The following is a 27,617-nucleotide window of genomic DNA, read 5'->3' as shown; positions in this document are numbered from 1 at the left end:
GCTAACAGCCTGAAGAATATTGCCAGTCTTTTCCTGATAGGCCAGCATTTTCATCAATTTCTGTTGAAAAAGAGTTACTAATGAAATGAAATCTAACCCCCAGAGCATGATTTCTAAACCCCTGATTTACTTGCCTTCTATTTTGAGGAGAGGAGAGGGAGTGTTTTCGGTAACAGGAGACTGTTTAAAAATTGGTACTTGTTTGAAGACAGTTCTGTGTTACTACTGTTGGGAAAATGGGCTATTAACATTTCCTGCATAAAGTCAACCCTTAAGGAGCCAACACTAGTATAAGGAGAAAAATATCACTGTTAATTCTTGTCAAAAGAATGCTCTTTGACACTCTGAAATTAACATTTGTGCAATGGCTTCTTTTCACTCTAAATTTTATGAAATACTATAATTAAGGGTCTGAATGCTCAATCTAAATTCACCCATCCTTTTCTAATATCTTGAAAAGATTTTTTTTGGTAACAGAATTTGTTTCATAATCTAGATATAGTTCTATTTCCTACTCACTACTTATTTGGATGTATTTATATGTACATTTGCTTTCTGCATTCTTTGTGGTCCTAAAAATGTGATGAAAATGAATTTTAACAATTAAATTTTATAAGATTTTCATATGATGATATTGACTTTTGGGGATATACAGTGCTATGAGTTTTAACATATGTATAAACTCACGTAACCACCACCACAGTGGGGATACAGAATAGTTCTGTCATTCCAAAAATTCCCTTATGTTGCCTCTTTGTAACAAACCCTCACCTATGTTGATCCCTGGGAACCACTAATCTGTTCTCTATCCCTGTAATTTGCCTTTTCCAGAATGTTAAGTATATAGAATCACACAGTGTTTAATCTTTGGAGACCAGCCTCTTTCTTTTTTGTTTATTTTTTTATTTTTATTTTTTTTATTCTTATGTTAATACCCATACATTACATCATTAGTTTGAGATGTAGTGTTCCATGATTCATTGTTTGTGCATAATACCCAGTGCTCCATGCAGAATGTGCCCTCCTCAATACCCACCACCAGGCTAACCCATCCTCCCACCCCCCTCCCCTCTAGAACCCTCAGTTTGTTTTTCAGAGTCCATCATCTCTCATGGTTCAGGAGACCAGCCTCTTTCACTCAGTATTACTGAGATTCAGACAAGTGGCTGCGTCTATCAATTGCTTGTCCTTTTTCACTCCTGAGCAGTATTCCTTTGTGTGGATGTACCACAGTGTGTTTATCCATTTACCCTTTGTAGGGCATTGAGGTTGTTTCCAGTTTGGGGCAGTTATGAGTAAAGCCGCTATGAACATTTTTGTACCAGTTTTTGTGTGCATATAAGCTTCTATTTCTTTAGCTAAATCCCCAGAAATGGGATTGATGGGTCATATGTTAAGTGTGTATGTGTAACTTTGTAAGAAACTGCCAAACTGCTTACCACAATGGCAGTGTTTTGCATTCCCACCAACAATGTATAAACTTTAAAAACTTTTTTTTTTTTTTTTTTTTATTTGCCAGAGAGAGAATGAGAGACAGAGAGCATGAGAGGGAAGAGGGTCAGAGGGAGAAGCAGACTCCCTGCTGAGCAGGGAGCCTGATGTGGGACTCGATCCTGGGACTCCAGGCTCATGACCTGAGCCGAAGGCAGTCGCTTAACCAACTGAGCCACCCAGGTGCCCTAAAAACTTTGAATGCTATTTTAAATGCTCTTGGGTTGAGGTTGGCAAATTGTGTTTCACAGTTCCTTGGGGTTTTGAAGAGATGCCCCATGACAAAGAGAGATTCTAGGTCCTCCATAGCAGCTTCTTCAAAGAGAACTGCTCCAGTTTTGTTTTGTTTTATATATTGAGTTCCCTGTAAGAATACATTTGGGGAAAAAAGAGGTTTATCTGTGAAGTGTTGGAAAATCATTGTAGTAAGGTGGTGCATCCAGAGCTTGGGATGTGGACCATGGGTGTTAACCACGGGAACACTAGGTGGCGCTCCAGGACTCCGCAGATAGTGGGGATCACGCTGAGAAAGTGGACCCCCTTTTCAGCTCCTTTTAAGTCCCCATCTTTGTGTCAAGGAGGTCTTCGTGTCTTTAACTTTCACCAAGACTTGTTAATGGCCTCATTCACAACAACACAGTAGGCTTCGGTCCCAGAGCCTTCAGCAAGCAACGTCTATCTAGAATGAAATCAACATATAGCCTTTTTTTTTTTTTAATTTATTTATTTAAGGGTGCCTGGGTGGCTCAGTTGTTAAGCGTCTGCCTTCAGCTCAGGTCATGATCCCAGAGTCCTGGGATCGAGTCCTACATTGGGCTCCTTGCTCCGCGGGAAGCCTGCTTCTCCCTCTCCCACTCCCCCTGCTTGTGTTCCCTCTCTGGCTGTGTCTCTGTCAAATAAATAAATAAAATCTTAAAAAAAAATTTATTTATTTGACAGAGAGATAGCACAAGTAGGCAGAGCGGCAGGCAGCGGGAAAGGGAGAAGCATGCTCTCTGCTGAGCAGGGAGCCCAATGCGGGGCTCGATCCCAGGACCCTGGGATCCTGACCTGAGCCGAAGGCAGCCGCTTAACCGACTGAGCCCCCCAGCTGCCCCTAGCCTTGTTTTTAATATATTATTTTTGCAGTTATCTTTAAAAAAAAAAAGATTTTATTTATTTATTTGACAGAGAGAGAGAGAGCACAAGTAGGGGGAGCAGCAGAGGGAGAGGGAGAAGCAGGCTCCCCGCTGAGCAGGGAGCCCGATGTGGGGCTCGATCCCAGGGCCCTGGGATCATGACCTGAGCCAAAGGCAGCCACTTAACCGACTGAGCCACCCAGGCGCCCCTTTGCAGTTATCTTTTCGTTTAAGACAGGTACCAGTGGTTTTCCAATTTTCTTTTGAAGCTAATTTATTTTATACTTTAAAATGTGGGTCATTTGAAATAAAAATATCAAATATTGTATACCTCATTCACAAACGTGGCAAGAATTTTGAGACTGTGCTAGAATGACTGAAGTTCAGGAGACTCTGCACTAGTGGGACTATTTATTTAAATAGACCTCGAAGTGAAGCCTTTTTTTTTTTTTTAAAGATTTTATTTATTTATTTGACAGAGAGAGAGACAGCGAGAGAGGGAACACAAGCAGGGGTAGTGGGAGAGGGAGAAGCAGGCTTTCCGCGGAGCAGGGACCCCGATTCAGGGCTCGATCCCAGGACCCTGGGATCATGACCCGAGCCGAAGTCAGACGCTTAACGACTGAGCCACCCAGGCGCCCCGAAGTGAAGCCTTTTGTCAAGTGGAGAGAGCACCTTGGTAAAGCACATAACTGTCTCTTAGTTTATTGTATGAGTTTACAAGTTTATCTAATAGTAAAGTCTCAAAAGACAGTCTTCTGTTGCTCTTAGTTTTTGCAATACTTGTTTTTCAAGTTCCTTCTTTATTTACTGATTTGACAAATATTTATAAAAAATCATTAGGCAAGCACTGGGATGCAGTAGTGAAGTAAACAGACAGGGTCCCTGACACTGTGAAACTTGCTTTCTTAAATCCTTTCTCCTTCGCCTCTCAGAGGCTGATCAGGGAAACCAAGGGCCTCTGGATAAAACTTAAATGATGCAAAAGGTAAAGAGGAGATAAATGACTTCTTTTAAAAAGTTATTTTAATACAGTCACAAGGAGAATTTATTTTATTTATGTCCTTGGAGTCCTCTTGGATGTGTACTTTTCTATTTGAAACATTTTGCTTATTATTTTGGTAAAATACTATGTACCTATAGACATAGTGATAAACCACAAGACTTTCTGAGGTTCCTTCCAACTTTAAGTACTTGAGGTAGGGCATCACAGACAAGGGGCGCTGCTGTGGCCAGAGTACCCACTGATGCCGGCACCTCTCCGAAATTAGACATCTTTTACATTAGAGGTCACCAGTGAGCAGCTGCCTGAGTTCTGTTCAGTCACTGACGTTTCTTGTTTGGCTGCGTGGTGTTTTAACAGTTTAAAAAAATGAATTTCCAGCATGTACAAGTCAGGAGATCTCACGTAAAAAAAAAAAATCAAGACAGATTTCTTGTTTATTTTGAAAATTCACGAATCCGGCACCATCGAGACAGCTTTTCAGAATGGCAGAGTTGGCTGTTGCTGAACAGTGACTGCCTTTTTTGCGCAGAGCACAGGCTCTCATCAGGTCATCTTGCTTAACTCATTCATGTTACCTTTCTGGCTCTGGTGGGTATTTGCATTTGCAACTCCTGCTTTAGCCACTTGGAGCCTGGGCTTCATGCAGGAGAAGCAACTAGAGAATATGAGCGTTCCTCCCTGTGCTAGAGGGCTAATAATATCATTGTCCTTGAAGCTCAGAGTGTCCAACTGGGTATATGGCCTGGTCTAGTAGATGTAATTCTGGACCCAGGAGGCAGAGATCAGGGTCCTTTTCTGGGCTAGTGCTAGTCACATTATCTTGGATCCTTTAACAAAGGAGATACTATTTCCTATCTTATCTTTCTGTATCAGTTAGGGTTTTTGACTGTAAGCAACAGAAACAGATTCTGGTGAATTCGAACCAAATGGGACTTGATTCAAAGGATATTGGATAACTTCGTGGTATCCAAAGAAGAGGAATGATCTCTACTCAGAAAGTTCAGGAAACCAGGAATACTTTGAGGACCATGGGTGGTAGGAACCAAGGAAATTGATAAATGGCCTCCAAGATTTTTCCCTTTCTTTGTCATTCTTCTTAAGTGTCTCAAGTCCTGGAAGAGCGAATCAGGTTGGCCTGGCCCACATCCTTCATGGGAGAGAGCGGGACACTTTATTTAGTTGGCAGTCTCTCTAAGACTGCATACAATAAAAGACTTCCCTAAGAGAAGGTTTGATGTTGTTACAGGAAAGGGGGACGGGGTCTGGATAGAAGGCAGCCAGACAACAGATGTTCATTACACCTCTTCTCAAGGCTGTCATGGAAGGCATTCAGTATACACTGCCAAATGCCATAGAGGAGTAAGGAAGTAGAATTTCAAGTTACGTGAGGACAAAATGGTGAGTGTGCTCTTTAAATGAATGAAGGCAGTGGCATCAGTCAAATAAGCACCAGTACAAAGAAAGTAACAGGTTCATTCCTTTTAGCATTTGCTTTGGGTATAACACCTCTCTGAAGAAGCCACACCAACTTTAAATGAAAAATATGTCTAAATCCTCAAGATTTCTATTCCAGTTACATGAAGATAAATACGTGCGATGAAAAGTTCTAGCCTTCAAACTTGAAAGGCATTTGCTTGCTCACATTTCAAGTGCCAATAGAATCCTCTATATTGTTTTCTTGTTTCTTACATTACATGAATTTGCACATTGAAAACACATGTGTGCAAAACGAGCATACAGGAGTGAGTTGTAGATAAAATTGAAATGACACTTTCAGATTTGAGTTTTGATGTAATGCTCCTTGTTAGGGTGAGCGGGGTATGATGTGTAGGGCTTCCACTATTTCTAAAGGCAACATCTGACGTTTTCCAATGCTTGGTAGAAGCTGGAGTGTTTTTGTACTCACCTGTGAGCCTAATTTGTCTTAAGGACCGTACCCGTGACCGTAGAGTAAGTGATTCTTCCTCAAATCGGAAGGCTGCTGTGCACAAGAATCCCTGTACATATCATTTGAAATGTCGTGGATTTTTAAAGCTAGAAGGCTTCATTGAGACTGAATTTGATTTTAGTACTCTTATTGTTTCTTTCTTTGCAAGCTTTTGATTTGCAACAAGCAAGGAAAATGAGTGAACCAAAAAAAAAAAAAATTGCTTGCATGGCTGGAAATAGAAATTAATGATTCAAACAGGAGAGGCAGTGCAGAAATCCTCAGCTGGGTGGCAGGAAACAGAGTGAGAGAAAGTCAGAGACTGCTCTTTTTTAAAAGGCAAAACAAACAACTCACAGTGAAGTATACGTGAAAATCATTTCTAATAATAGCTCATGGGAGGCAGTTCCCAGGAAAAAGACTGGTGGTGCACTGAGGAAATTAGAGTGAGAACACACAGTATCTCGATGTGTTACTTAAGGCAATGGAGCTTTCGGGTTTACCTTATGTGCCTTGTACATTGATTAAATACAAAATATATGCTGGCCATTTTTGACCATCATTTACTGTATTGATTTGTTAGCAGGGGAACTGTAATAAAAAAGCCATTGATTTACTGTCCTTATTTGCTTATGGGCTTTTTTTATTATTAATTTTTCCTGTTCTCTCTTTTTTTGGACCATTCCTTCTAGACAAATGCTGTGCTTCGTGAAGTTAGAAGAGAGGGGGTCCCCGTGGAACAAAGGACTGAAATCCTGACTGCCATCCTTGCCTTGCTCACCACACGTCAAAACTTGAGGAGGGAGTGGCACGCCAGGTCAGTTCTCTGATGAAATGGGATTTGTCGTCCCTGAAAACACCGCGACATATTTGGCTGAGCCCTTCCTCGCGATGGGTCTTACACCTCTCATTGGAGGGGCTGTGAAAAATCAGCAGGTTACAGATGCTCTCAGCCAAAGTTAGCTCTCCTGCTCACGGTACCTACTACATTAATTGTAATAAGCCATGATGTCATCTGTAGGTGTATATGATTTATCCCCGAGTGTAACGTTTCGCATCAATGGTTGCATCCTGAGCATAACAGAATAGAAGTAGCTGATGCCGAAGGACCCTTTTAATCACGGCTCTAAAAGACTAACATTGCTGCCTCGTTAGGGCAGATGTCTGGGAAATTCACACAGTGCTCCTACATCACTCAGTGAGAGGCAGTTTGCTTGAAAGTGGTCGATTTATCAAATCCCAGTTTTAGAATTGGCCAAGTAGGAATTATGTTGGCTTCAATCTAGTTTCTTTGCTTATGGACTTACCTGTGGTTAGAAAGCTGTTACTGGTAGAAAGTTTCTATAAATCATGAGTTTTTGCAGAATTGAGGCTTGCATACTCTAGATTCTGTTATCCTGCTCTTATTTGAGAAACAATTGATGGGTGGAAGGTAGAAACTACTTCCCCCAAACGTTAGGGTTACCCTTTAGATCTGCACTTGGTAAAAATTGCTGAATTATCATCTGTCTCTCAGCAAGAGGGAGAGGAATCAGGAAGATCATTCTGAATTTTTGTCTCTGAGTCTTATTTGAGGCTTAAAAAATCCTGTGTGCCTGGGAGTCAAGAACATTGATAGACATAATATTTCTCCAAATGAGTTCATGCAGCAGAGTTTGTAATAATTGGTGGCTTTACTAGTAACAGTTATCATGAAAACTGGTTTGTCTGAACAAGGCTGAAGATGAGCATTTTCCAAGAAAGGAGACAGTTAAGAGTATGAACTGTGCATTCCGACTGGGTGTTGGAAAGCTGCTGCTCAGGTATGTGTATTATCTCTAAAACTCAGACTTGCATTAAAAGAATAATTTCAGAATTCACCTTGATACTCACCCCTTCCCCTCTTTTTTGTAGTGTAGTCAGATCAGAGTAAATGACAGTTTCAGCTACAGTAATTAAATAATCTCCAATTTAACTTTTCTTGTATTCCAATTTCAGCATATATATTCATTAAAGTATGCATATTTTACTAAATACTGGAATATCCGTGCGGGGACATCTAAGATGTGTTTCTCTGCGTTTAACCTTTTATATCCCCCCCCCCCCGGTGATTCTTATTAAATAGGAAAGAGAGAAAGAAAGGAATTTCCCTGTAATCTCTCTTCCACCACCTCCCACCCCCACCCCACCATCCCTCCAAAGACAGCACAGCCCAGAGACCAAATGTTGAGGATGGACGTCTTCTGTTGAGTGCATTTGGTTTGTTAACAATAATTTCCTAGTACACCGAATCATCAGACAACATGCCCAAAATGGCCTGTTTAAAGGAAGTCTGGTTTCAGCATTTCTGGCCCTTACTGCTAACAGTTTAATCAGGAGCTGGAGCCAGTGTTGAAGTTGATGGAGTCTAGCATCTGAAACAGAAATTCTCAAGTCCTTTGTGGTAGGGGAGGAGAAAAGAAAGAGCTTAGCAGCTGACACTCTGCAGGCCCCTTTAAAACTAAACACCTGAAAGCAAATTTCAAGAGGGTCATGTCTTGAGAGCTCAGAAGGAAAAGTGTCTTCAGAGTATTAAATAACCATAATCCTCCCCCCCACCCCTTCTCCACCCTCATTTGATGTTTCCCATCCCAGTGACCTATCTAAAAGACTCATCCATATGATCTGTATAAACAGACTGTTACCATACACCTCTCTTTTCCTCATCAAAGCATCCCCTGACCGTCTGGAACCGGGCACTGGCCCGAGTAGCCATCAGGCCGGTGGTGGTGAAAGTTATAAAACATCCACCACCGTGCTTCCCGAGCCGCCTGTGTTTTAGAGATTGGCCCATTGTGTACTTTGGAATTACACGAGGAAAAATGTGCTTTGACAGAAAATAATTAGCGCTCGCCAAAGGCCAAGCAATAGGTTAGAGTATTTTACTTTCATCAAAGCTATCAGGGGATCAGTTAGATTAGATAATAGAAATTTTTTCCTCTGAAAGTTAAATACAGATGACTCTAATTACCTTCTATTGCATGTTGGAGAATGCGTTATGAATAGTACAACTTCAAGAAATGTAGGTCAGCGGAGATTTTCGTGGGAGGCCATTGTCATAAAGGGCCCCCGCCCCCGCCCCGCAGGCTCCCCTGCAGTAATGATATTAGGGAGAATATTTTAAAGCCGAACTTGTAACTGGGTTTTAAAATACTTGTCTCTCTCTCAGGCCAAGAGCCGAGCCATTGTTTGGGACTCCCTGAAGTCTCTTAAACTGAAAGCATATGTTCCCCGTAATTTAGCTTTTTGAGGAAAGTGTCACTTCTGCCTGACTCGGGGTAACCGAGTTTGTCACAGTGTCACACAGCCCTGCGATTCCAGAGGCACAGCTGAATGCCGTGGGTTTCCTTCCCCAAGCTCGGTAATCCCAGAAACAAGGCTCTCCAAATAGGCTTATTAGGGCTGTCTATTCACTTCCCCCGAGCTGAATGATCCAAAGTACATCAGGAGAAGCTGTGTGAATGCAGGGTAAGTGTTAACAGAAGTGGTACAGAATTTCTGAAGATTTGGCTTTGTTTATACAGTCCACTCTGCCTGATGGACAGCTTGTTATAGCTTTTAAAGAACTGGGCAAGCCCTCTGATCTGACCCCTTCTTGACCTCCGCAGCCCAAAGGTCAGTCTGTAGCTAATAAACCCTGAGGTTCTTAGGGTCTACTGTAGGAAAAGGCAGAAAAAGAGCAGCTGCAGGGACTGGGTGTCCCGGGTGAGGCTGCGTGAGGGTCACTCTCTGATAATGAAAATGATTACCAAATTATATGGAGGTTTAACCGCAATAGTGAGAGAGAAGAGGGTGGAGCCCCGCGTATTAGGTCTGATAAATGAACTGTGAAGAAGGCCCATCTGGCTCTCAACGTCTTGTCTCCCCCTCTCTCCCTACCAAGGGGAAACATTTTAAAATAACAGCAGTACATATAGACTCAATGACCCATGCAAGGAGCTGGAATGGATTAAGATTTAATGGTGACAGTGGAAGAAATTATCATTTGAAAAGTGCACTGAAGAAAAGGTACAGCTCCATGTCCCTGCCCGAGTTGTTTTTCCTAAATAAAATAATAGCAAAACATCGGCGCCTTGGTTTATTTTCCGCAAATCCGTAGCGCCTTTCCTCGATTGTGGAGAATTTTGAGGGCATGTCTGTTGTGGAATAATTATCCGTAGCCAGCCGAAGGAAAGGAATGGGCTTCCTTTGCCTTGAACACATCGGAATGAGAGTCAGATATTTTATTTTCAGCTTGCTCGCTCAGTTGAGCGAATGTAGGTAAATCAAGCGTTTGAGAAAATGCTCTACAAAAAAATTGCGTTCCACTTCAGCCTCTGGCCACCGAACATTACGCATGTTTGGATACTGAATATCCGTGTCACTCCCAGACACTGTTTTGTTCTTACCACAACTTCGGGATTTCTTGTCTGTAAAAGGAAGACAAAAGCACATAATGTTAATTGAGTAGATGGGGTTTTTCCTTTCTTTATTCCTTTTTCAAAGAACCATCATAGCGATGTTAATTTTTGCCAATAGTGGGCGGGTCATAAGCTGCTTGTTCACGTACTGTTAATTGATAAGAGTAATCTACTTAAAGCTCTCTCCCAGCTCCCTGTGAACATAGAGTGTCCTGGCTTCCGACCAGCAACGTCGGGCTTCACAAAGCTCCGTACTGCTCCTTGGGAGACGGCGGGCACAGCCTGTGACTCTGTGCTCTGAAACAATGAGTTGAGTCCATTAGCATTTTTGTATGTTTCGTACACGTACCACACACAAAACACTGCGTGAGAGACTGGGCGTGAGAAAATGCGTTCGGCAGCCAGTTGAAGCATGTATCTGGGGATGAGATTCTAGCAAGTTCCCAGAAAGGGGCCATGAAGGCAGTGGAAAGGAAGGCGGGGGAACCATCATTAACCACAACAGAGTGGCAAGTTGCTCCAACCCACTCAGGAGAGTATTTCACTGTAGACATCTTTGCAGACTAGAATTGCTGTACTATTGAAAATCCTCTTATGGTAAACTACACTGTCTACATATACAAGTGTCACCCAGACGGTAGTTATATTTAAAATAGAAACAAAAAGCTTCTAAACATTATCTAAAGTCAGTGTATGTTTCATCTTGTGTTTTGACTTGACCTTGTCTGCCTGGGGGGAGTTAGAGTGAACCGAGAGCTAGGTGGGGGCTAACATGGGGAGTTGAGGAGCACTTGTAGAACGAACGGTGCTTAACTTGGAAACAGTGCCTTTAAATTTTTGCTAAGTAAGATGCAAATACAAAAAAGACGAAAGCCAGGCCATTAGCGGGTTTTTTTTCCCAATCAAGATATAATTCACTAATTCACAAAATATAAAATTTCATGTAACATAAAATTAATCATTTAAAAATGTACAATTAAGTGATTTTTCTCTTTTTTTTAGTATATTCACAAGATTGTGCAACCATCACCATTATCCAATTCCGGAACATTTCCATTACCCCAGAATGAAACCCCAGACCTGTTAACAGCCACTCTCAATACCCCCCCACTTCTCCCCATGGTCCCTGGCAAGCACCAACCTACTTTCTGTCTCTGTGGATTCGCCTGTTCTGAACATTTCATGTAAATGGAATCCTACACTGTGTGACTTTTTTGTATCTGGCTTCTTTTACTTCACACGGTGCTTTCAGGGTTGATCTGTGTTGTAGCCCTATATAAGTACTCCATTCCTTTTTATTGCCAAGTAACATTCCACTGTATGACTAGACCACATTTTGTTTATCCATTCACTGGCTGCCGGACATTTGGGCTGTTCGGCTATTCTGAATCACCCTGCTGTGTACATTTGTATACAAGTTTTTGAGTGGCACGTTTTCTGGTCCTCTGAATGTAAACCCAGGAGTGGACTTGCTGAGTCATACCATCGCTTGAGGACTTGCTGGACTGTTTTCCACATCTGCTGCCCCCTTTTACGCTCCTAGCAGTCATACACAAGGCTTGCAGATTCTCCACAACCTCACCGCCGCTTACTTTCCTTTGTTTTTTGGATTATAGATATCCTAGGGTTGTTACTGTGGTTTTGATTTGCACTTCCCTGATGATGAATGATGTCTTGAACATCTTTTCGTGTGCTTATTTAAGACCATTAGGTTCTCATTAGGGGATTTAAAAACATGGCCTATGTAAGCACTTACCCCTTTAAGTGGGAAGGAGCTCACGGGCCTGTTAGGGGTATGTGGCATATTGAGGGAAGGGAGCTTTAAATGAAGTTGTCATGAGAATACAGCTGGGCCCATTTCCCTGCTCCCTGGGTAGACCCGGCCCTTTGTTTATTTGCAGGTGGCCCCGCTTATTTGTTTTGGGAGACCCCCTCCCCATTCCTTCTCCCCTTCTCATACATCTCCTCCGTTACAGCGTCTCTGAGCATTGCACACTGGATGGGAATGTCACTGATTAAATGGAAACACTGTCTACGTACAGCTTCTCCACTTCTAGGCTCAAATAGGATTTTCAATAGTCCCGTAACAGACAACTTCGTTTGGGTCCAAGGAGCCTTTAAATGGTGCTGAGAACAGTTTAAAAAATGTTTATGGCAGTTCCTTAGAAAAACTTTCGGAACTACTTGCTTCCAGTTAAAATGAACTCGCTAGATCTAGATGGCTTTATATGCATGTCCTCCCCATATTGGGCTTTGTCAGCTCAAAAACCTGCCAAGTTAGCCCTTTTTCTGGACAAGAGAACCATTTTATTATTGACCATCTTATCACTGACCATAGTCACCATAACCTTTACCATCTGTTTACCTCTAGGACTGGATCCACTTTGGATGGATCCATCTTCATTAGGGTTCCAAAATCTAGCTGTTGCAACCTTTTCTAAAGCAAATCAGCGTCAGAACTGTGATCTGGGTGCAGCAAGTAAAGCAGTTTGTGGAAATTACTTCTGTGGATCCGCTCTGGTTCTAAGACTCGCACATTAAGGTTCTCTCTGTGGAAGTGTGGTCTCTCCTTTTTGCCTCCTGACTGGCCTGAATTATGTACAAAACTGACAAGTCGATCCAATCCAGTTTAGCGATGAACTATTATTTATTGAGTGCTTGTTATTTACAAACAACTATGCTAAATGCTGTGGGAAATATAAAGATGAGCATGGTACAGTATCAGTTTTCAAATAATGTGTCGTTGAATGCAGGGGAGGGCAGGACAGGGTAATGGGAACACAGTGGCTAGTCTGCAGATTTCCATTCTTTTTCTGCAGGCACCTGGAAGATGACTTAGCCCTGGAGCCTGCCCCAAGGGAACTTACAGTTTGCTAGGAGCTTACAAAAAGGAATCGCCTGATATGTATTATATATGTACTTGATTTCGTTTTGACATTTTTTTTTTGTCGATCCTACAAGAATGTAAACTTGGTGAGGGTGGGGGATTTGCCTGTTCACCAACTGCAAAACCTGCAGCCCAGATCACTCCTCTGTTAGAAGGAGGAGTGCCCTGGATGGGCAGGGACCCTGGTGCCCGTTTACCACAGACCCCTGCATTTAGAACAGTGCCTGGCACTCAGATTTATTCAGTGGCTGGCTGAATAGACTAGCTTTCCTCTCAACCCATTCCTGTATTCATAAGTACTCTGAGTTCCTTCTTAATTTTGAAGAGGAATGGCCATTTGAGATGCCGGCCTGTTGCTTTTTTGGGTGCATATTCATCTCCTCGTGCCAGAGGTGGAAACCTACAGATTGGATGTGAGGAGAGATCTCTGATATATAGTTCTTTGGTGTCTAAGTCCCAAGACTGCACCCTGACTCCTGCTTCCGGCCTGAGCGAGGAAGGACGCTGTGTGTGCAGGCTGATTCGGGTACTTGAGGAAGAACCCAGAAGCGAACACCATGGAATTGAGCTGGGACCAGGACAAACAGACAGGGTCTTGCTCCTGAGGCAGCTGTTCCCGATCCCTTGCCGTTCCTGGAAGTGAACTAGAACTGGGGGGAGGGGAGAGGCCTCCCTAGAACAGTTTCTCTGCACAAGAGGATGATTTTTAGGCCAGGAGGGGCAAGTTGAGTGTAAATGTGACCTCAGGGGCGCCTGGGTGGTGCAGTCAGTTAAACTGTCCTACTCTTGGTTTCAGCTCAGCTCATGATCTCATGGGTCGTGAGATTGAGCCTCGCATCGGGCTCTTCACTCAGTATGGAGTCTGCTTGAGTTTCTCTCTCCCTCTCCCTCTGCTCCTCCCCACCCCCCCATGCGTGCTCTCTCTCCCTGTCTCTCTGAAATAAATACATTTTTTTTTTTTTAAATGTGGCTTCCAGTTTGCATTTTACCTGCTCCAGGCAGTTGCTTTCTGCTGGTTACCTGCTAATATCCTGATGTGCCTTTCCTGGTATCAGCGCAGTGATGAGCATCAGCCTTGGTGGCTTGACATTTGGGCCAGAACTTGTTTGCCGTCCTCGAGAACTGTGGTCACACGAAGTGGAACCACCAGCCCTGAGGACGGGCTAGGGGATGACGAGGCTGTTGTTACTGTCTTCTGAGACAACGTGTGACGGAGTCGTCTGACCATGGCAACTGCTGTCACTCACATTAGAGAGAGGGGCTGCTGCTCCTTCTGGCTGAGTTAGTTGGAGCTAGAAGTTGCGGCGTCCAGGGTCCAGTAGCTGTCCACTGCAACTGGCTGAGTTTGGTTGCGGGCTTGGGGGAGGAATAAGTGAAGGAGCTTCCTGGGAGAAACAGGGAGGCACTGGCCTGCCAGTTGCCATCCCTGCCTCTCCTTTTTAATGCATCTGCCCCATCTCCTTTAATAATTGCAGTCTCCACTTTCTGCTGCCCTTAGCAGAAGAATGTCCTTTGTGTGTCCAAACCAGATTACTCCATAAAACCTGGTAACTCCATAAAACCTCCTCATAAATGTGTAGGAATTGAAACATTGTATAAATTTAGAGCAAGGATTAAATGAGTCTAGAGCTAGGGTTACCTTTTTTTTTTTTCCGAGATACAGCAACTTATCTCAAGGAGGCCAGTGTTGTTAATGTTATTACCATTGTTACTGTCATTATTTGAGCAGTTTTATGGGAGACAAAAGCCAATTGACTTCTGCACATCTTATTTGTAAAATCAACACACAGGCTTCAGTGTGAGCTCCACTCCTGGCAGATTCTGACTGTGATTGGTTGCGGACTATTTCTCACAGGCAGTGCTTCTTAAACTTTTTGAAAAAGCATTGATGAATCCATTTATTTATTCAGCAAATACTTACTAAGGGCTTGCTGTTTGTCAGGCACTGTTCCGGGTGCTGGGGATGCACCAGGGAAGCACACCGATGAAAGTGCCTCTCTCATGGAGGACAGACAGCTGTGTGCCTATGGGCGACTCTGAAAATGTCTTTCGAAAAGTGTACGTCAATTACCGTGTCCTGCATATTCAACGACACTCCGTAGAACCAAAATATGATCCTGCAGTCGAGAGATACAACATTCTCTTTCCTGACCTGCATCATAAAACGATCACTTGTTATAAAACTTGCTGTCCTAGTTCTGGTGAGTCGTATTTGCGTGAGCCATTCGCAGAATACCAGTTTCTAAGGAATGCCATGCTGGGGAGGGGGGGCCCACAGCATTCATTTCTCCTTAGACAATCTGCACTCTGGTTCCCAGTGACTTTTCAGAAAAGGTGTCACCTTAGAGGTCTTCGCTTTGGGAAGGCTCAAATTCAGGCCAGGTTACACTCACAAGTGTCTCTTAAGAGAGAAGCTGTGCCTATCTCTGAGGTGGGTGGGGGATTGCACGTGTTAACGCACTCCAGTCGTTAATAAGCGGTGGTTATGGTTACCGTGAGTGACCTGTCAGTCATGCATTGACTCAGCAAATATCTATCGAGTGCCTAGCTGGTAGCAGACACTATCACAGGCCTTGAGGTTATAGAGATGAGTAACACTTGACTAGGGAAAATGTATTATGCAATACCGTATAATTAAGGCTGTGAACGAGTTTCAGTCAGGATACTGTGCAAAGAAAGTGGGAAGAAAGGGAAGAAAGTGGCCGGCTCTCCTGGAGTGTTCTTGTGTGACCCTCATTATACGCCCAGCCACTGTTGGGGGAGACTGCTCCGCTGCAAGTGGGTAGGGAGAGATTTGTCTCCAGAAGGGGTGAGAACTAGGGGAGAAATCTCTATGTGATTATGGGTCATGGGATAAAATCTGGGCTGCTTTCCAGAGGGATCTAGTTCTCAATGATAGATGGCGGGGGAGGGGGGGGCGGTGCTTTGTTTCAGAGCAAATGTCATTAACATGGCATGGAGGTTGGGAGCATAGATTCTGAGCGGGTTGCCTGGGTTCTCCCTCTCTTCCCACTTTCTTTGCACAGAATCCTGACCTGAACTCTTTCACAGCATTTATTATACTGTATTGCAGAATACACGTCTATAACTCTAAGCAATTATAGGGAAGTTACCTAACCCCTCTGAAGCTCCGTTTTCTCATTTGTAACTTGGCGCAGGGGATAAATAATATTTCATAGGGCTGATGAAGAAATCCCATGTAAAACACCCCAGAGCAAGTACCTGCACCATACTAGGTGCTCAGTAAAAATTGCCCACCACCTTTAGATCAAAACAGAAAAGTCAAGAATAAACCCAGCCACATTCATCCTTTGAGAGCATGCCCGCACGTAAAACCCCAGCCTTGTGGTAGGGGCCCCACCTTGCTGAATTGGCGTAGGGATGCATACTAGATGGATTTTGTCCTGCGCTAAGCACCGTCACACACAATTGACAGAGGCCTGAACTCCAGTTTGAATCCTATCTCCAGCTGGCTACTAACTTGGGGCCTGTCACAGACACTCAGGGTCCCAGCAACTTCATCTAAAAGAGCAGCAGCTCCATCCAGGTGACCTGGAAGGCACCTTCCCACTGGACAAGGTGCGGCTCTGTGAGTTAGATCCCAGGGAGCAGCTGGAGGTGGGGTAGGTGTTCCTCCTGATGGCTTCATCCCTTCTCCCTCCACTGTCCTTGAAACCTGCAGTTGTGCTCATTTTAGTAATAATAGCAGCTCACATTTATTGGGGATTCACTAGGTTCCAGGGTTTTAAATGGTTTAGGAGGCAAGAAAACAGAAGCAGAGAGATGCAGAGTGACTTGCCCAAGGCAACACAGCTAATGGTGGGAGTGGAAGTCAAGCCTTTGCGGCGCAGCTCAGACCCGGGCGGAAGGCCACTGTAGGAGCAGCCAACGGGGCTTTACAACCACTCATAGTTCATGTAGTTCTTTGATGTGGGTCCCGCAATACAGGGATCACAGTCCTTCCAGGATCCTACCCCGTGTGGAGAGGGGCACGTGTGTATCTGTAAAGGTGTATTTCCTCCGGCACTTAAACGTGTTTGGCACTTTTTTGTTGTGGGTGCCCCTCTCTCTAGAAAGAAGTAATTTCCAGCCCATGCTTTATGAATCTCCCTGCCTTAAGTCTCTTCAAGGAACATTATTACCTTTATAGCTATGTCCTTCTTTTATATTGGTTACAATCTTTTAGAACGTGGGAGTAGGGGCGCCGATGAGAATATCAAAGTTTAGCCTCCAAGAATCTGTAAATCCTCTAAGTGGAGTAATTTGAGGCCGGGTTGGTGAGTCAAGGCTGATTTGAGTGGGTTCCCTTAAGGTGAACGGGGAGCACAGAATAGAGCTTCTACTCTATGATGGGTCCGTCACCAGCTATACGGTGTGTTTCTGTCCAGGAAACCATGTACCACGCACGGAGAGTCATGATCTTACTCTCTCTTGGGATGTCCGCAGGGCATTTTACCAGTTTACGCCCTAACGTGTATTCCAGGTTCCAGATGAAAGTTTGACTCTGCATTCAGCTGAGGAAGTAATGGGGGGCGGGGGGAGGAACAGTCCTTCCGGCCTGTAGGGGACACTGTTGTATCATACATCAGAATGAGTTTCCGCCTCTTGTCTCAGGACAGAAAACAAAACAAACAAATCAAAACCCAAAAATAGGTCAATCGCCTTCACATTACTTACTGAAATTATGTGAGCGATTCCAGTGTGTTTAGAACAGTCACTGCTGTCAGGGTATCGATCAGGCCTCTTCGTATCTGTGCACGAAAGGAATCGTTTAGCGTTTCTGTCCAAGATGGGAATGATTGGCACTTTTCTGATTAGCTTTCTCTCCATACTCTCTTCTGGACAGGGTACTTTTTAGTTCAATAAACCGTTAGGTTTAGTGGACTTATCTTCATTTTTCACTAAGACATGCCCACGTCAAGTTGAAATGCTCGAGTTCTGTCGTATTCTAAATAAACATCGTAAGCCTTTTGAAGGGCATTTTGGGAGTTCCGAGTCTCTTCTTTTTATCCATATCTTTTTCTTCACTGGAAAAAAAAAATGCTATTTACCGAGAAAATGAAGTCATGTCTATGAGGCAGGCCTGTGTAGGGCTCGGTCTTAGCGCCAGGAAGCTTGCTGCCAGATGCTCAGCACGGCTCTCCGTTCGGCATGCCTCTCTTCCCAGACTGTAGACAGCCTCCACATCCGTCCCGGTGCCCCGTGGCCTGGCCAGCAAAACCTCCGCCTTCCCTGCCCAGCTCTGGCCCCTTCCCTACCGGAATACGGGCCCTGGAAGGCGATTGTAATTAACCCTCGGAAAGCAGAGGTTTTGCTAAGGCAGCGTGCGCAGTAATGATTTTGTTCGCTTGCTTCATTTCCAGTTTCACCATCAATTACGCCATGTGTTTCATCCAGTTGGTGCTACCCTCCCAGTGTTAATTATAACCTACAAGACTGTTACAGTTAATTTTATGGCAAGCATATTGTCTCTTCAAGGCTCCAGAGCAGCTCATAAATTATCTTGAAGGTAAATGTAACTTGGGGAACTAGTTAGGAAAATTCCATCCATCTCGCTGAGGAGCCGCAGCTGCTGCTGGCAGCTGCCTTGTGAAGGAACTACGGCAGGTCAGGCTGAAGAGGGTAGGCCCAGGCTGTCACCGAGGAGAAAGGCTGTCCCGGCCCTGTCAGACAAGTACCTTCTGCCAATCCCTGGTGGTTTCACTTTGCAGGCAGGAGGAGGCACGCAGCACGGGTGGATGGTCCCCAAGCTGTCTGTATTCATTACTTTACAGAAACTTGTTGTAGGGAGGCAGGTCCGGAGACCTTTCCTCTTCTCTGTTGTCATGATGTTAGGCATCATCTGCAAAGTGCGAGAGAGATAACTCTATAACCAACTCTGGGCCTGGGCCGGGTGACGGCGGCCCCCGGAAGGCCCGGGGCTTCAACGAGCCTTTTATTTGTGGTTGGTATTGTTCATATAATCTGATAAAGTGAGATTTCACTGTGAACGAACATACTCTAAAATTGCCTACTAAATAAATTAGCAGGTTATCTTATTGGGATAATAAACACACTCTTTTTTTCTGTTTCCTCACACGACATCTAAGCTTTACATTTCAGCCCTCGGGGCTTTAGCATTATTATTTTTAATGACTGAACACAAGTCTTTCATTTAGCTTGTTTGTAGAGTTACTATAAATGATCTTTCTGCTGTTGGTTCTTCATTTGAAATTCTGCATGTTAGGCCCGCTTGGAGAGCTCTGAGGAGCCCCTGAGAACCGGGAGCTGTATTAAGCGCAGCATCTCCTAGCACACGGCGAACAGGCTGTGGCAGGGAGGTCGGAGACCGTGTGTCAAGTCCCGAACCTCCGTTCCAGTTGGAGCAGAGCATGCACGAACGGTGCTCCACAGCTCTGCCTCGTCCCTGAGCTGTTGGTTTCTCCCTGCGTATTTCAGAGCATTTTCACGTCTACCCAAAGACACGCAAGACCATCAGCCCTGGGCTGTGTAACTAAGAGAATGAGACTGATGTTGAGGGGGTTCGGAGGCCACATGCAATGCTGAGATTGCGTCCAAAGTGGCCCTGGGCTTTCCCAAGGAAGTGTCCTTCTGAGCGCTGATAGCAGCACGATACCTGGATATTTGTGAGTTTTCTAGTGAATTCAGGCAAGAGGTTGCAAACCCAGATGAACGAAGCCAGAGCCGGGGGGCTGGGGGGGGGGGGTTGAAGTGAGCAGGAGGGGCACACCCTGTCGGAAATAGACAGCAGCTCTTCAGCCTCGCAAGGAGGCTGAATCCATGTTACTAGGTCCTCTACATTTTCAAGAGAAGTAGAAAATGGAGATTGTATGTACTTATGAAGTCTTCTATTTAAATGTTAGCAGAAATTCTTTTTTTAATATGTATTTTTTAAAGATTTATTTATTTGAGAGAGAAAGGGAGAGAGAGCGAGCACGCATGCGCCTGTGAGCCAGGGGAAGGGTAGAAGGAGAGGGAGAGGGAGAGAGTCTCAAGTAGACTCCATGCTGAGCCTGGAGCCCACTGCAGGGCTCATTCTCCTCACCCAGAGATCACGACCCCAGCTGAAACCAAGAGTCAGATGCTCAACCGACTGAGCCACCCAGGCGCCCCAGTGTTAGCAGAAATTCTCATGTTGTACCTTAACATTCAGGTGAATTAATCAATGCCTGTTTGGAGACTGGGTGGTGTGGGTAGGATTCTGATACAGAATGGCAGTCCTGCCTGCTTTCAATGAAAACTCTTTGCAGCTTTCTCACACTTCTCAAGAATAGAGACAATGACCCCAGCCAGGAGACCAGAATGCCATCTGGGGACTGCCTTCTGTGACCTTGTAACATGGTTCTACTCTGTGTGGGTTCTTGCTTGGAGGAAATATTTGTGTGTGTGTTTATTTATTTATTTTGCCTCTCACTTGGCGGTCTCTCGTCTTTTACAGAGAAAGCATAGGAGAGTTTTTAGAAGTGAATGAGGTGTATGTGGTGCTCATTGTCGCCATAAAAAGGATGTCTGCCAAAATGTTGGCAATTTTGAATCTGATGAAGGGTTTGATTCTCGGGGGGCGGGGATGGGCAGGGACTCCACAGCATTTCTCCTGTTGCACCCCCCGGGTTCATGCCTTACCCCCAGCTCCACCACGAGAGACCCAGCTGTTCTTTCATGGCTCAAAGAGTCATGTGGTCAGAATAATCTTTGAGTCTCACCGGTTCGGACTGATGCCCACATGGAGGTGTGGTCTGGGACGTTGTTAAATGCATGGGGGTTTGATCTTCTGGAGAAGAGGAAAATATAAAAACAATTTCTTTAATAAAAAGCAAAAAGTAAACGTAAACCCTGGCCGCCGCTGAAGTCAGCTCTTACGCATGCGTGGCTGAATTTCATTGTAAATATTTCATAAGGGCTGTTAGAATGCAGCCAGGTTGACATCACAGCCCCGACTGTACCAAAGGAGCCATTTCACTAAAATAAGCCAACATTTCTAAAGAAACATGAATTTCTAATGTAAAGTTAACATCAGGTCAGAAAACCCTCTGGAAGAAATGTCTGTATCAATGTTTATAATCTCTGCATTTATGGATTTGCAGTTTGTGCAAAAAACTCCCAAAGAGACTTTATTTTGGTTAAATAAGACCAGCTTGTGAAATAGTCTGTATATCCAAATCCACCCTAACCCAGTGTCTTGGCAGCCTTTTGTATAAATAATGTCTTTTCCAAAACATGTGTATTTGAAAAAGGAAGAGGGAAATTAAGTGGCACACCGTGTCTCTGGGTTGCCGTCAATTGACAGGATCCTAGAAACAGCAAGTGAAGACTGACAGTTTGTTCATTCGTAGAGCAAATTACAGAGCCGTACGTTAATTTATTGATTTAATTGAGGCATGGAAGGTTGCCGTGAAGAACAAAATGTTCACCCTCCTTTCATTTTCCTTCTTTTTTTTTGTAATAAAAGTTTACTTAAGCGTGCCCCCCCTTTTTTTGTGATTGTTGGTATGTCATACAAAATATGTATGAGGTTTAGAGGCACTTGGCAGAAAAGAAATGAAAGGATATTCACATTTTGTAAAAACTTAATCCACGTTCACAGATGGTCCTGTTCAGGTGCTATTTTAATTATGAGGTAAAGAACAGCCCCACACAGTTGGAAGTCGTCTTAATAAATGGAGAGGGGCTTTTTGTCTTCAAGCGTCAAAAAGCCTTGTTACTGAGAAATTTAAATACTTTGTGTTATAGGGGAGAGTCTCAAAATGCCCAGGATACTTGGAGAAAGCAAAATGATGGGCTCTTCTAAAGATCAAATGAGTTCACTAGAAACGTTTTACAAGTGTGTGGCTTTGAGCTTCCTTAATATTGGTCGTTTTATTTTTTTTTAAGATTTTATTTATTTATTTGAGAGAGAGAATGAGAGACAGCACAAGAGGGAAGAGGGTCAGAGGGAGAAGCAGGCCCCCCGCTGAGCAGGGAGCCCGATGCGGGACTCGATCCCGGGACTCCAGGATCATGACCTGAGCCGAAGGCAGTCGCTTAACCAACTGAGCCACCCAGGCGCCCAATATTGGTCGTTTTAGCGATGGCTTTTCCAGTGGTACATGTGTGCTGTGGATATGTTCATGTGATCAGAGGGAAAATAAACAGAATAAATTGCAAGTAACATTTAAAAAAAAATTTAATCCCTAATGGAAGTATTTCCTTAGGGTTCTTAAGCTCAAAGGGCTGCTTTGCCCTTCAAGTGATAGAGTGGTCCAAAGAACTAATAATAATTCAAATGCTGCTCTAACTTACAGCTTGCATTAATAACACACAAATAGAACAGTCTTCTTATTAAATATTAGTAATATAATAATGTCTTACTGTCTTTCCCTTAGTGGGGAATTATGAGGACCTCATGTTAGGACCTCAGTGTCCTGACATAGTTAATTATCCATGGAAAATGGTTTTCAACCATCGCCATTGTGAGTGATGCAGCTTTGTTGTTGAGGGCTTATTAAGCGTTTGCAGACTCAGGTGCACTGTACCTGTGCAGTTGCCTACAGAAGCAAACAGCTGTGTTTTCTTTACCATATTATACATCACATAGAGCGTCTCATTTATTATAGCTGAGCTAATGATGCAAGCACAAACCTCTATGTCCCATTCTCTATGGCAATAATATATTTGCCGTGGAGATGTTAGCTTGTTTTTCATAAGTAATTAATCTTTTCTTGTACCAAATGTATCACATGAAAACGGGTTAGCGCCGGGGTCAAAATACATTTAATCTGGTCTGCAGAGATTGGGCGAGACCTCTGGATAGAGTGGCATTTTTTTCTCTCACAAGGGCCTCACCCTGTCTGCAGTCCACCCACCAACACGACGCTCACATTACTAGGAACTTAGGTTGCTAAAAGGGAATCGTTTTCAGTCCTTGAGCACCGATCAGGATTCAGACCCGAGTACGTGCTAAGTGAAAGAAGCCTAGTGACAGTCACCCATGTTCAGTCCCTTGACAAGGCTGCGTACTGTCCACACAGATAGTTGTGGGTGGTGGGTTTCTGTCAAATCCGAAATGCCTCCCGGTTCCTGCATAGGTAGGCCCTTCTCAGGTGTGCCAGGGCCTAGCTCAGACACTCCTAAATTGTCAAATACACTAACCGGGGGCACACACGGTTTTTTTGTCATACCCTCCTGAATACTTTTAATTTTAAGAGTATTTTGTTTTGGATTAGAAAAGCATAATTAGCATTTGGAGCCATGGTCCTCAAATGATATTGTTGAGGACAAGAGTGAAGTCAGTCTTGAAGTTTTGGGGTTAAAAATTTTTTTTAAGTTAATTTAAAGAAAAATGCTGGAAATACAATGTAAGGTGGTTCGTGGATATCGCTAGAAATCATGACGGGGGATCACATCATCAAAGTGTAGGAAACACTGGCCTTACACACCGAAGGGGTCAAGAAACATGTATCTCAATCATAATGATGCTGTTGATTATGAAGAAGATGAGGATGATCATCATCATAATTTTTTTTTTTTTAAGATTTTATTTATTTATTTGAGAGACAGAGAATGAGAGAGAGCACATGAGAGGGGGGAGGGTCAGAGGGAGAAGCAGGCTCCCTGCCGAGCAGGGGGCCCAATGCGGGACTCGATCCAGGGACTCCAGGATCATGACCTGAGCCGAAGGCAGTCGCTTAACCAACTGAGCCACCCAGGCGCCCGATCATCATCATAATTAATGATAGCAGCTAACTTCAATGACTCTTTATTCCATACCAGGTACTCTTCTAAGCGTTTTACCCATATATCCTTATTTCCTCTTCAGGCCAACCCAGTGAAGGAAGTGCTACTTTTATTTCCATTTTACAGTTAAGGTATCCAAGACCCAGAAAGGCTAGGGAATTTACCAAAAATACCATAGGTTGTAAGTGACCAAATCAGAACTTGAGCCCAGGCAGTGGGGATCTGGTGTCCTCTTTTTAATCATTGCATTTTCCTACATCTTCATGGCTTGAGAAATACTACCTTCTGTCTGTTCTCTAAAGAAGAAGAAGGGTGGAGAAACATGAAAACATACAACGCTGCATATAACGGTATATCTATTACTTATGTTATATAAATAATATGGTATTTGTATTTATATTACTTGTAGATATTATACATACTCACGTATAATATAATAAAATGTAGTGATCCTCCATGTGCTGTGAGGGCTCTAACCTAGCTGCTGCTGAGGCCCTGCTGTGACTATATTCTGAGTTTTGGGCTTCCTTAGCATCCTGGATGTATACTAGAACACATGCCTTAGAACTTGAATTTCTTTATTTGAATTGATGAAAAAGGGCGGGAAGGCAGGGAGAGTATTACCTTACTTTTTCAATTACTGCCAGAGAACCTTCCGAATACGTACTATGTGGGGAGAATTAACATTTATTTCTTACTGTCCCAGGGCCTCTGGAGCAAAAAATCTTTTTTTTTTTTTAAAGATTTTATTAATTTATTTGAGAGAGAGAGAGAATGAGAGACAGAGAACATGAGAGGGAGGAGGGTCAGAGGGAGAAGCAGACTCCTGCCAAGCAGGGAGCCCGATGCGGGACTCGATCCCGGGACTCCAGGATCATGACCTGAGCCGAAGGCAGTCGCTTAACCAGCTGAGCCACCCAGGCGCCCCTGGAGCAAAAAATCTTTGGCAACTTCTCTATTTCTGTACTTAGAAAACCATCCTAATTCTTTTGCCTATTCACTTCAAATATATAGAAATATTATTTAATCTTGTCTGAAATGTAAAGTGAAAATCTTCAGCAAATAGCATGGTTATATGCCCAGAAAGAAAAGCTAGAGAGTTAGCCTATGAAAATCAATCTCAACTCTGAACAAATGCACTGAAAGGAATAAAAGAACATAGCCCACAGGACCCAGATGTAGGTGGGAGTTAGGTCTCCCAGGTCCCAGAGCCAGACCAGAGGCACACATTTGAAGTTCTTCCGTGACCCTTGCTTTATCTTGATTGAAAGTCCCAGAAAAATGCTCAAGCAGGCAAGAATTTGCATCTTTCTTTCTCGTCCGATGTTTTTCTAAGGCAAATTGCTCTGTTTTCTTCGTTAGTATTTATGACGAATTATATTGCACAAGGAGACTTGGTTGACTTGGGTAAGGCGTTAAAGTGTGGAGAAATGTGTAAACTGGGCCACTTAGGACACCCACCCAGTGCATGTTTCCCAGTTAGCCTCCCCGTGGGCCAGAAGTCCACACAAGCAATTACTTGTGAACTGTGAGGTGCTCAGGGAGGAAAATTGCAGAACAAAGTGGGTTGGAGGAATTTATACTTTTGTCATTTCCCGTTGAAGCCGGGGCCAAAACTCGTGTCTTGCACCATTGTGACCTACAACCATTTAATTTGCTAACAAGACTTAGCTGATCAGGATCTGCAGCCGTCTCCGCCAGTGTAATCAGAACAAGAAGCCTGTGGCTCTGGAGAGCGAACGTCGTCGATCTTTTATTTGGCGGCCCTGCCGTCTTCCCTCTGGCAGGCGGAGACGGAACAGAAAGGCTGACATTTGGAGCCACTGGAATTGCGGCCTAGTAATTTTGAAATACCCGTTTTCCCCCGTGTGATTTCGTCCCTAAGATTGCTCCGGCTAAATCTGATACAGGTAGGAGCCAAGACAAACAGTAACCATTTATGGCCACCCCGACCAGTTTGAATTTCACCCTAATGTAAAGCAAAGAGAGTTTTTGGCTTCATTTCAGGTGTGTAACAGGGGTAGAAAAGGCGTTTAAAATTCAGCAGCACATGTTACCCTATGTTTCCATAACAACCGCAGACTTTTATGTTAGAGAAGCAATAATATAAACACATAGGAATCTTGGAACAGTAAACTATTAATTTACCAAATATAAAAAATCCAGCATGACGGGGCTTTTATAGCCACAGAAGCCATGAGGGGGCCCAGCATCCTGAGAATTTCTCCATTATGTGGCAGAAAGTACTGCCGGTTGGTTTAAATGAGCAAATCTTTTAAAATTGTAGGTACAGTGTCAGTTCTCCACAGTACATTCTTCTGAAACAATGTGTGGTGGTATCAGCTATGGCTGATTTCTTTTACCATCTTGAACTGGTAAAACACCCTCGAGTAGCTGCCCCCAACGCACATCTGTAAAGGAAGTGCATTTTTGTTTTCTTCGTCCATAGCTTTAGACTTAAGAGTGAAGTGAAGGCTGGGGTCCTGCGTAAAGTGTGGTGCCCAGGGGTTGGCTCTCATGCCTGCCAAGGAAGAGGTGTTCACAGACTGTTGATATATGTGGAGAAGGTTCACAGTTTTCTCTCCCACCCATTTTGAAATATAAAAGAGACCAGGGAGAAAAGAGGAGAAAGGAGCTGCTTGACCACATCTTAAGAAACAGGAGTTAGTAACTAGAGTCGTTGAAATCACCACCAGGAGAAACTCAGTGTTCTTTGACTTCTCTGTGGGGGAAAAGAAATCATCTTCTTTTATTTTTTATTTTTTATTTTTTTTTAAAGATTTTATTTATTTGACAGAGAGAGACAAAGTGAGAGAGGGAACACAAGCAGGGGGAGTGGGAGAGGGAGAAGCAGGCTTCCCGCGGAGCAGGGAGCCCGATGCGGGGCTCGATCCCAGGACCCAGGGATCATGACCTGAGCCGAAGGCAGACGCTTAACGACTGAGCCACCCAGGTGCCCCGAAATCATCTTCTTTTAAAATATGTATCACAAACATGGCAACCTGTGCATGGGTCTTTGATTCGAAAAGAAGCATGGTTCCCCCCTGCCGCCCCGAAACCTACCTCCGAGTGTGGATAGGGTTTTGAAGCTTTTCCTGGAACAAAATGACGTTCCCTTGTCGTTTAAGGTGAGAGGATGCACCTTGACTGAAACATGGTTTCATGAGATAACTATCATTGAATATAGCAATCAGTGGAAGAGAAGAGGAGGTCAAAGGGAGGTAGGCTGTGCCCTAAAAATGAAGCACAGAACTCCCGAGAGAGCTGCATTCAGGACGGGCCCTGGTATGGCTCTAGGTTAGAGAAAGGGCTGCAGTTCTCTAAATTTCAGAAAACGGAGAAGAGAGTCTCCACCCTTCCAGCCAGGGTAACATGTGCAACTTGGCCTCCCCGTAGCCTTCACAATGGAGCCGAGCCAGAAGCGACCCAGTGGGGACATTGGTTAAAGCAAGGTGCGTGCAGTGTTTTTGGCCCAAAGGCATGATGGAGGCTCAGTTCAAGGTGCTGAGGGAACCTGGTCCGTCAGGAGTGAGGGTGGGAAGCACAAGTAAGGGTAGAAGGGATGTTTTGTAAAGACCCGATTTATTCCCGAGTCCTTGGTGGGCCTCGTTTTGGGGCACAAGCCTGATTTCCCCTGGTTGTCACCTCTGGCAGGGTTAGTAAGAAGGTTTCTTGCATTCCTGTCAGCGCTTGGCCACGTTGAAGCATCTCTTGGAGCATTAGTGAGATTGGAGTCTGGCCTTAGTCTTGAGGATCCTTAATTTGTGTCCGACTCTCCAGTGGCACGAAGATGGGTGGGTGGTTAAGAAGAAAGCAACGCGCCGTTCATTTACTCAGAAGGTATTTAGTGAGCACTTACTATGTACCTGGAACAGGAGATACAAGGAGAAACAAAGAACACGGCCTGCCTCCTGTGCTGGTGGAACTTAGGGTCTAGTGGAGGAGAGACTAAGGTGAGCAAGTAAAGAAGACAATGGCAGATGAGGAGGACTGTGGAGGAAAGGAAACAGGTGAGCAGTTGGAGAGGGGCTTGGGGCTTCCTAGGGATCTCCGAGGG

General features: G+C 44.1%; 1 protein-coding gene across 2 annotated transcripts in view; it reads left to right on the top strand.

Moving 5' to 3' along the window:
- FTO (FTO alpha-ketoglutarate dependent dioxygenase) overlaps positions 1 to 27,617 on the top strand; it is a 373,021-nt gene that overhangs the window by 208,478 nt on the left and 136,926 nt on the right. The window contains exons 8-9 of one of the 2 annotated variants that reach the window (XM_035025199.1): positions 6,235 to 6,359; positions 7,259 to 10,500. In XM_035025199.1, the coding sequence (XP_034881090.1) occupies positions 6,235 to 6,359; positions 7,259 to 7,304 (171 nt within the window). In that variant the 3' untranslated portion in view covers positions 7,305 to 10,500. Of the gene's footprint in view, positions 1 to 6,234; positions 6,360 to 7,258; positions 10,501 to 27,617 lie in introns of those variants that run through there. The other variant, XM_035025197.1, reaches the window with a different exon arrangement.

Source organism: Mirounga leonina, unplaced genomic scaffold (genome assembly GCF_011800145.1).
Source record: "Mirounga leonina isolate KUSES-001 unplaced genomic scaffold, KU_Mleo_1.0 Mir_180, whole genome shotgun sequence".
In the NCBI taxonomy this organism is placed as follows: domain Eukaryota; kingdom Metazoa; phylum Chordata; class Mammalia; order Carnivora; family Phocidae; genus Mirounga; species Mirounga leonina.
This window is presented reverse-complemented; position numbering and strand designations above follow the sequence as displayed.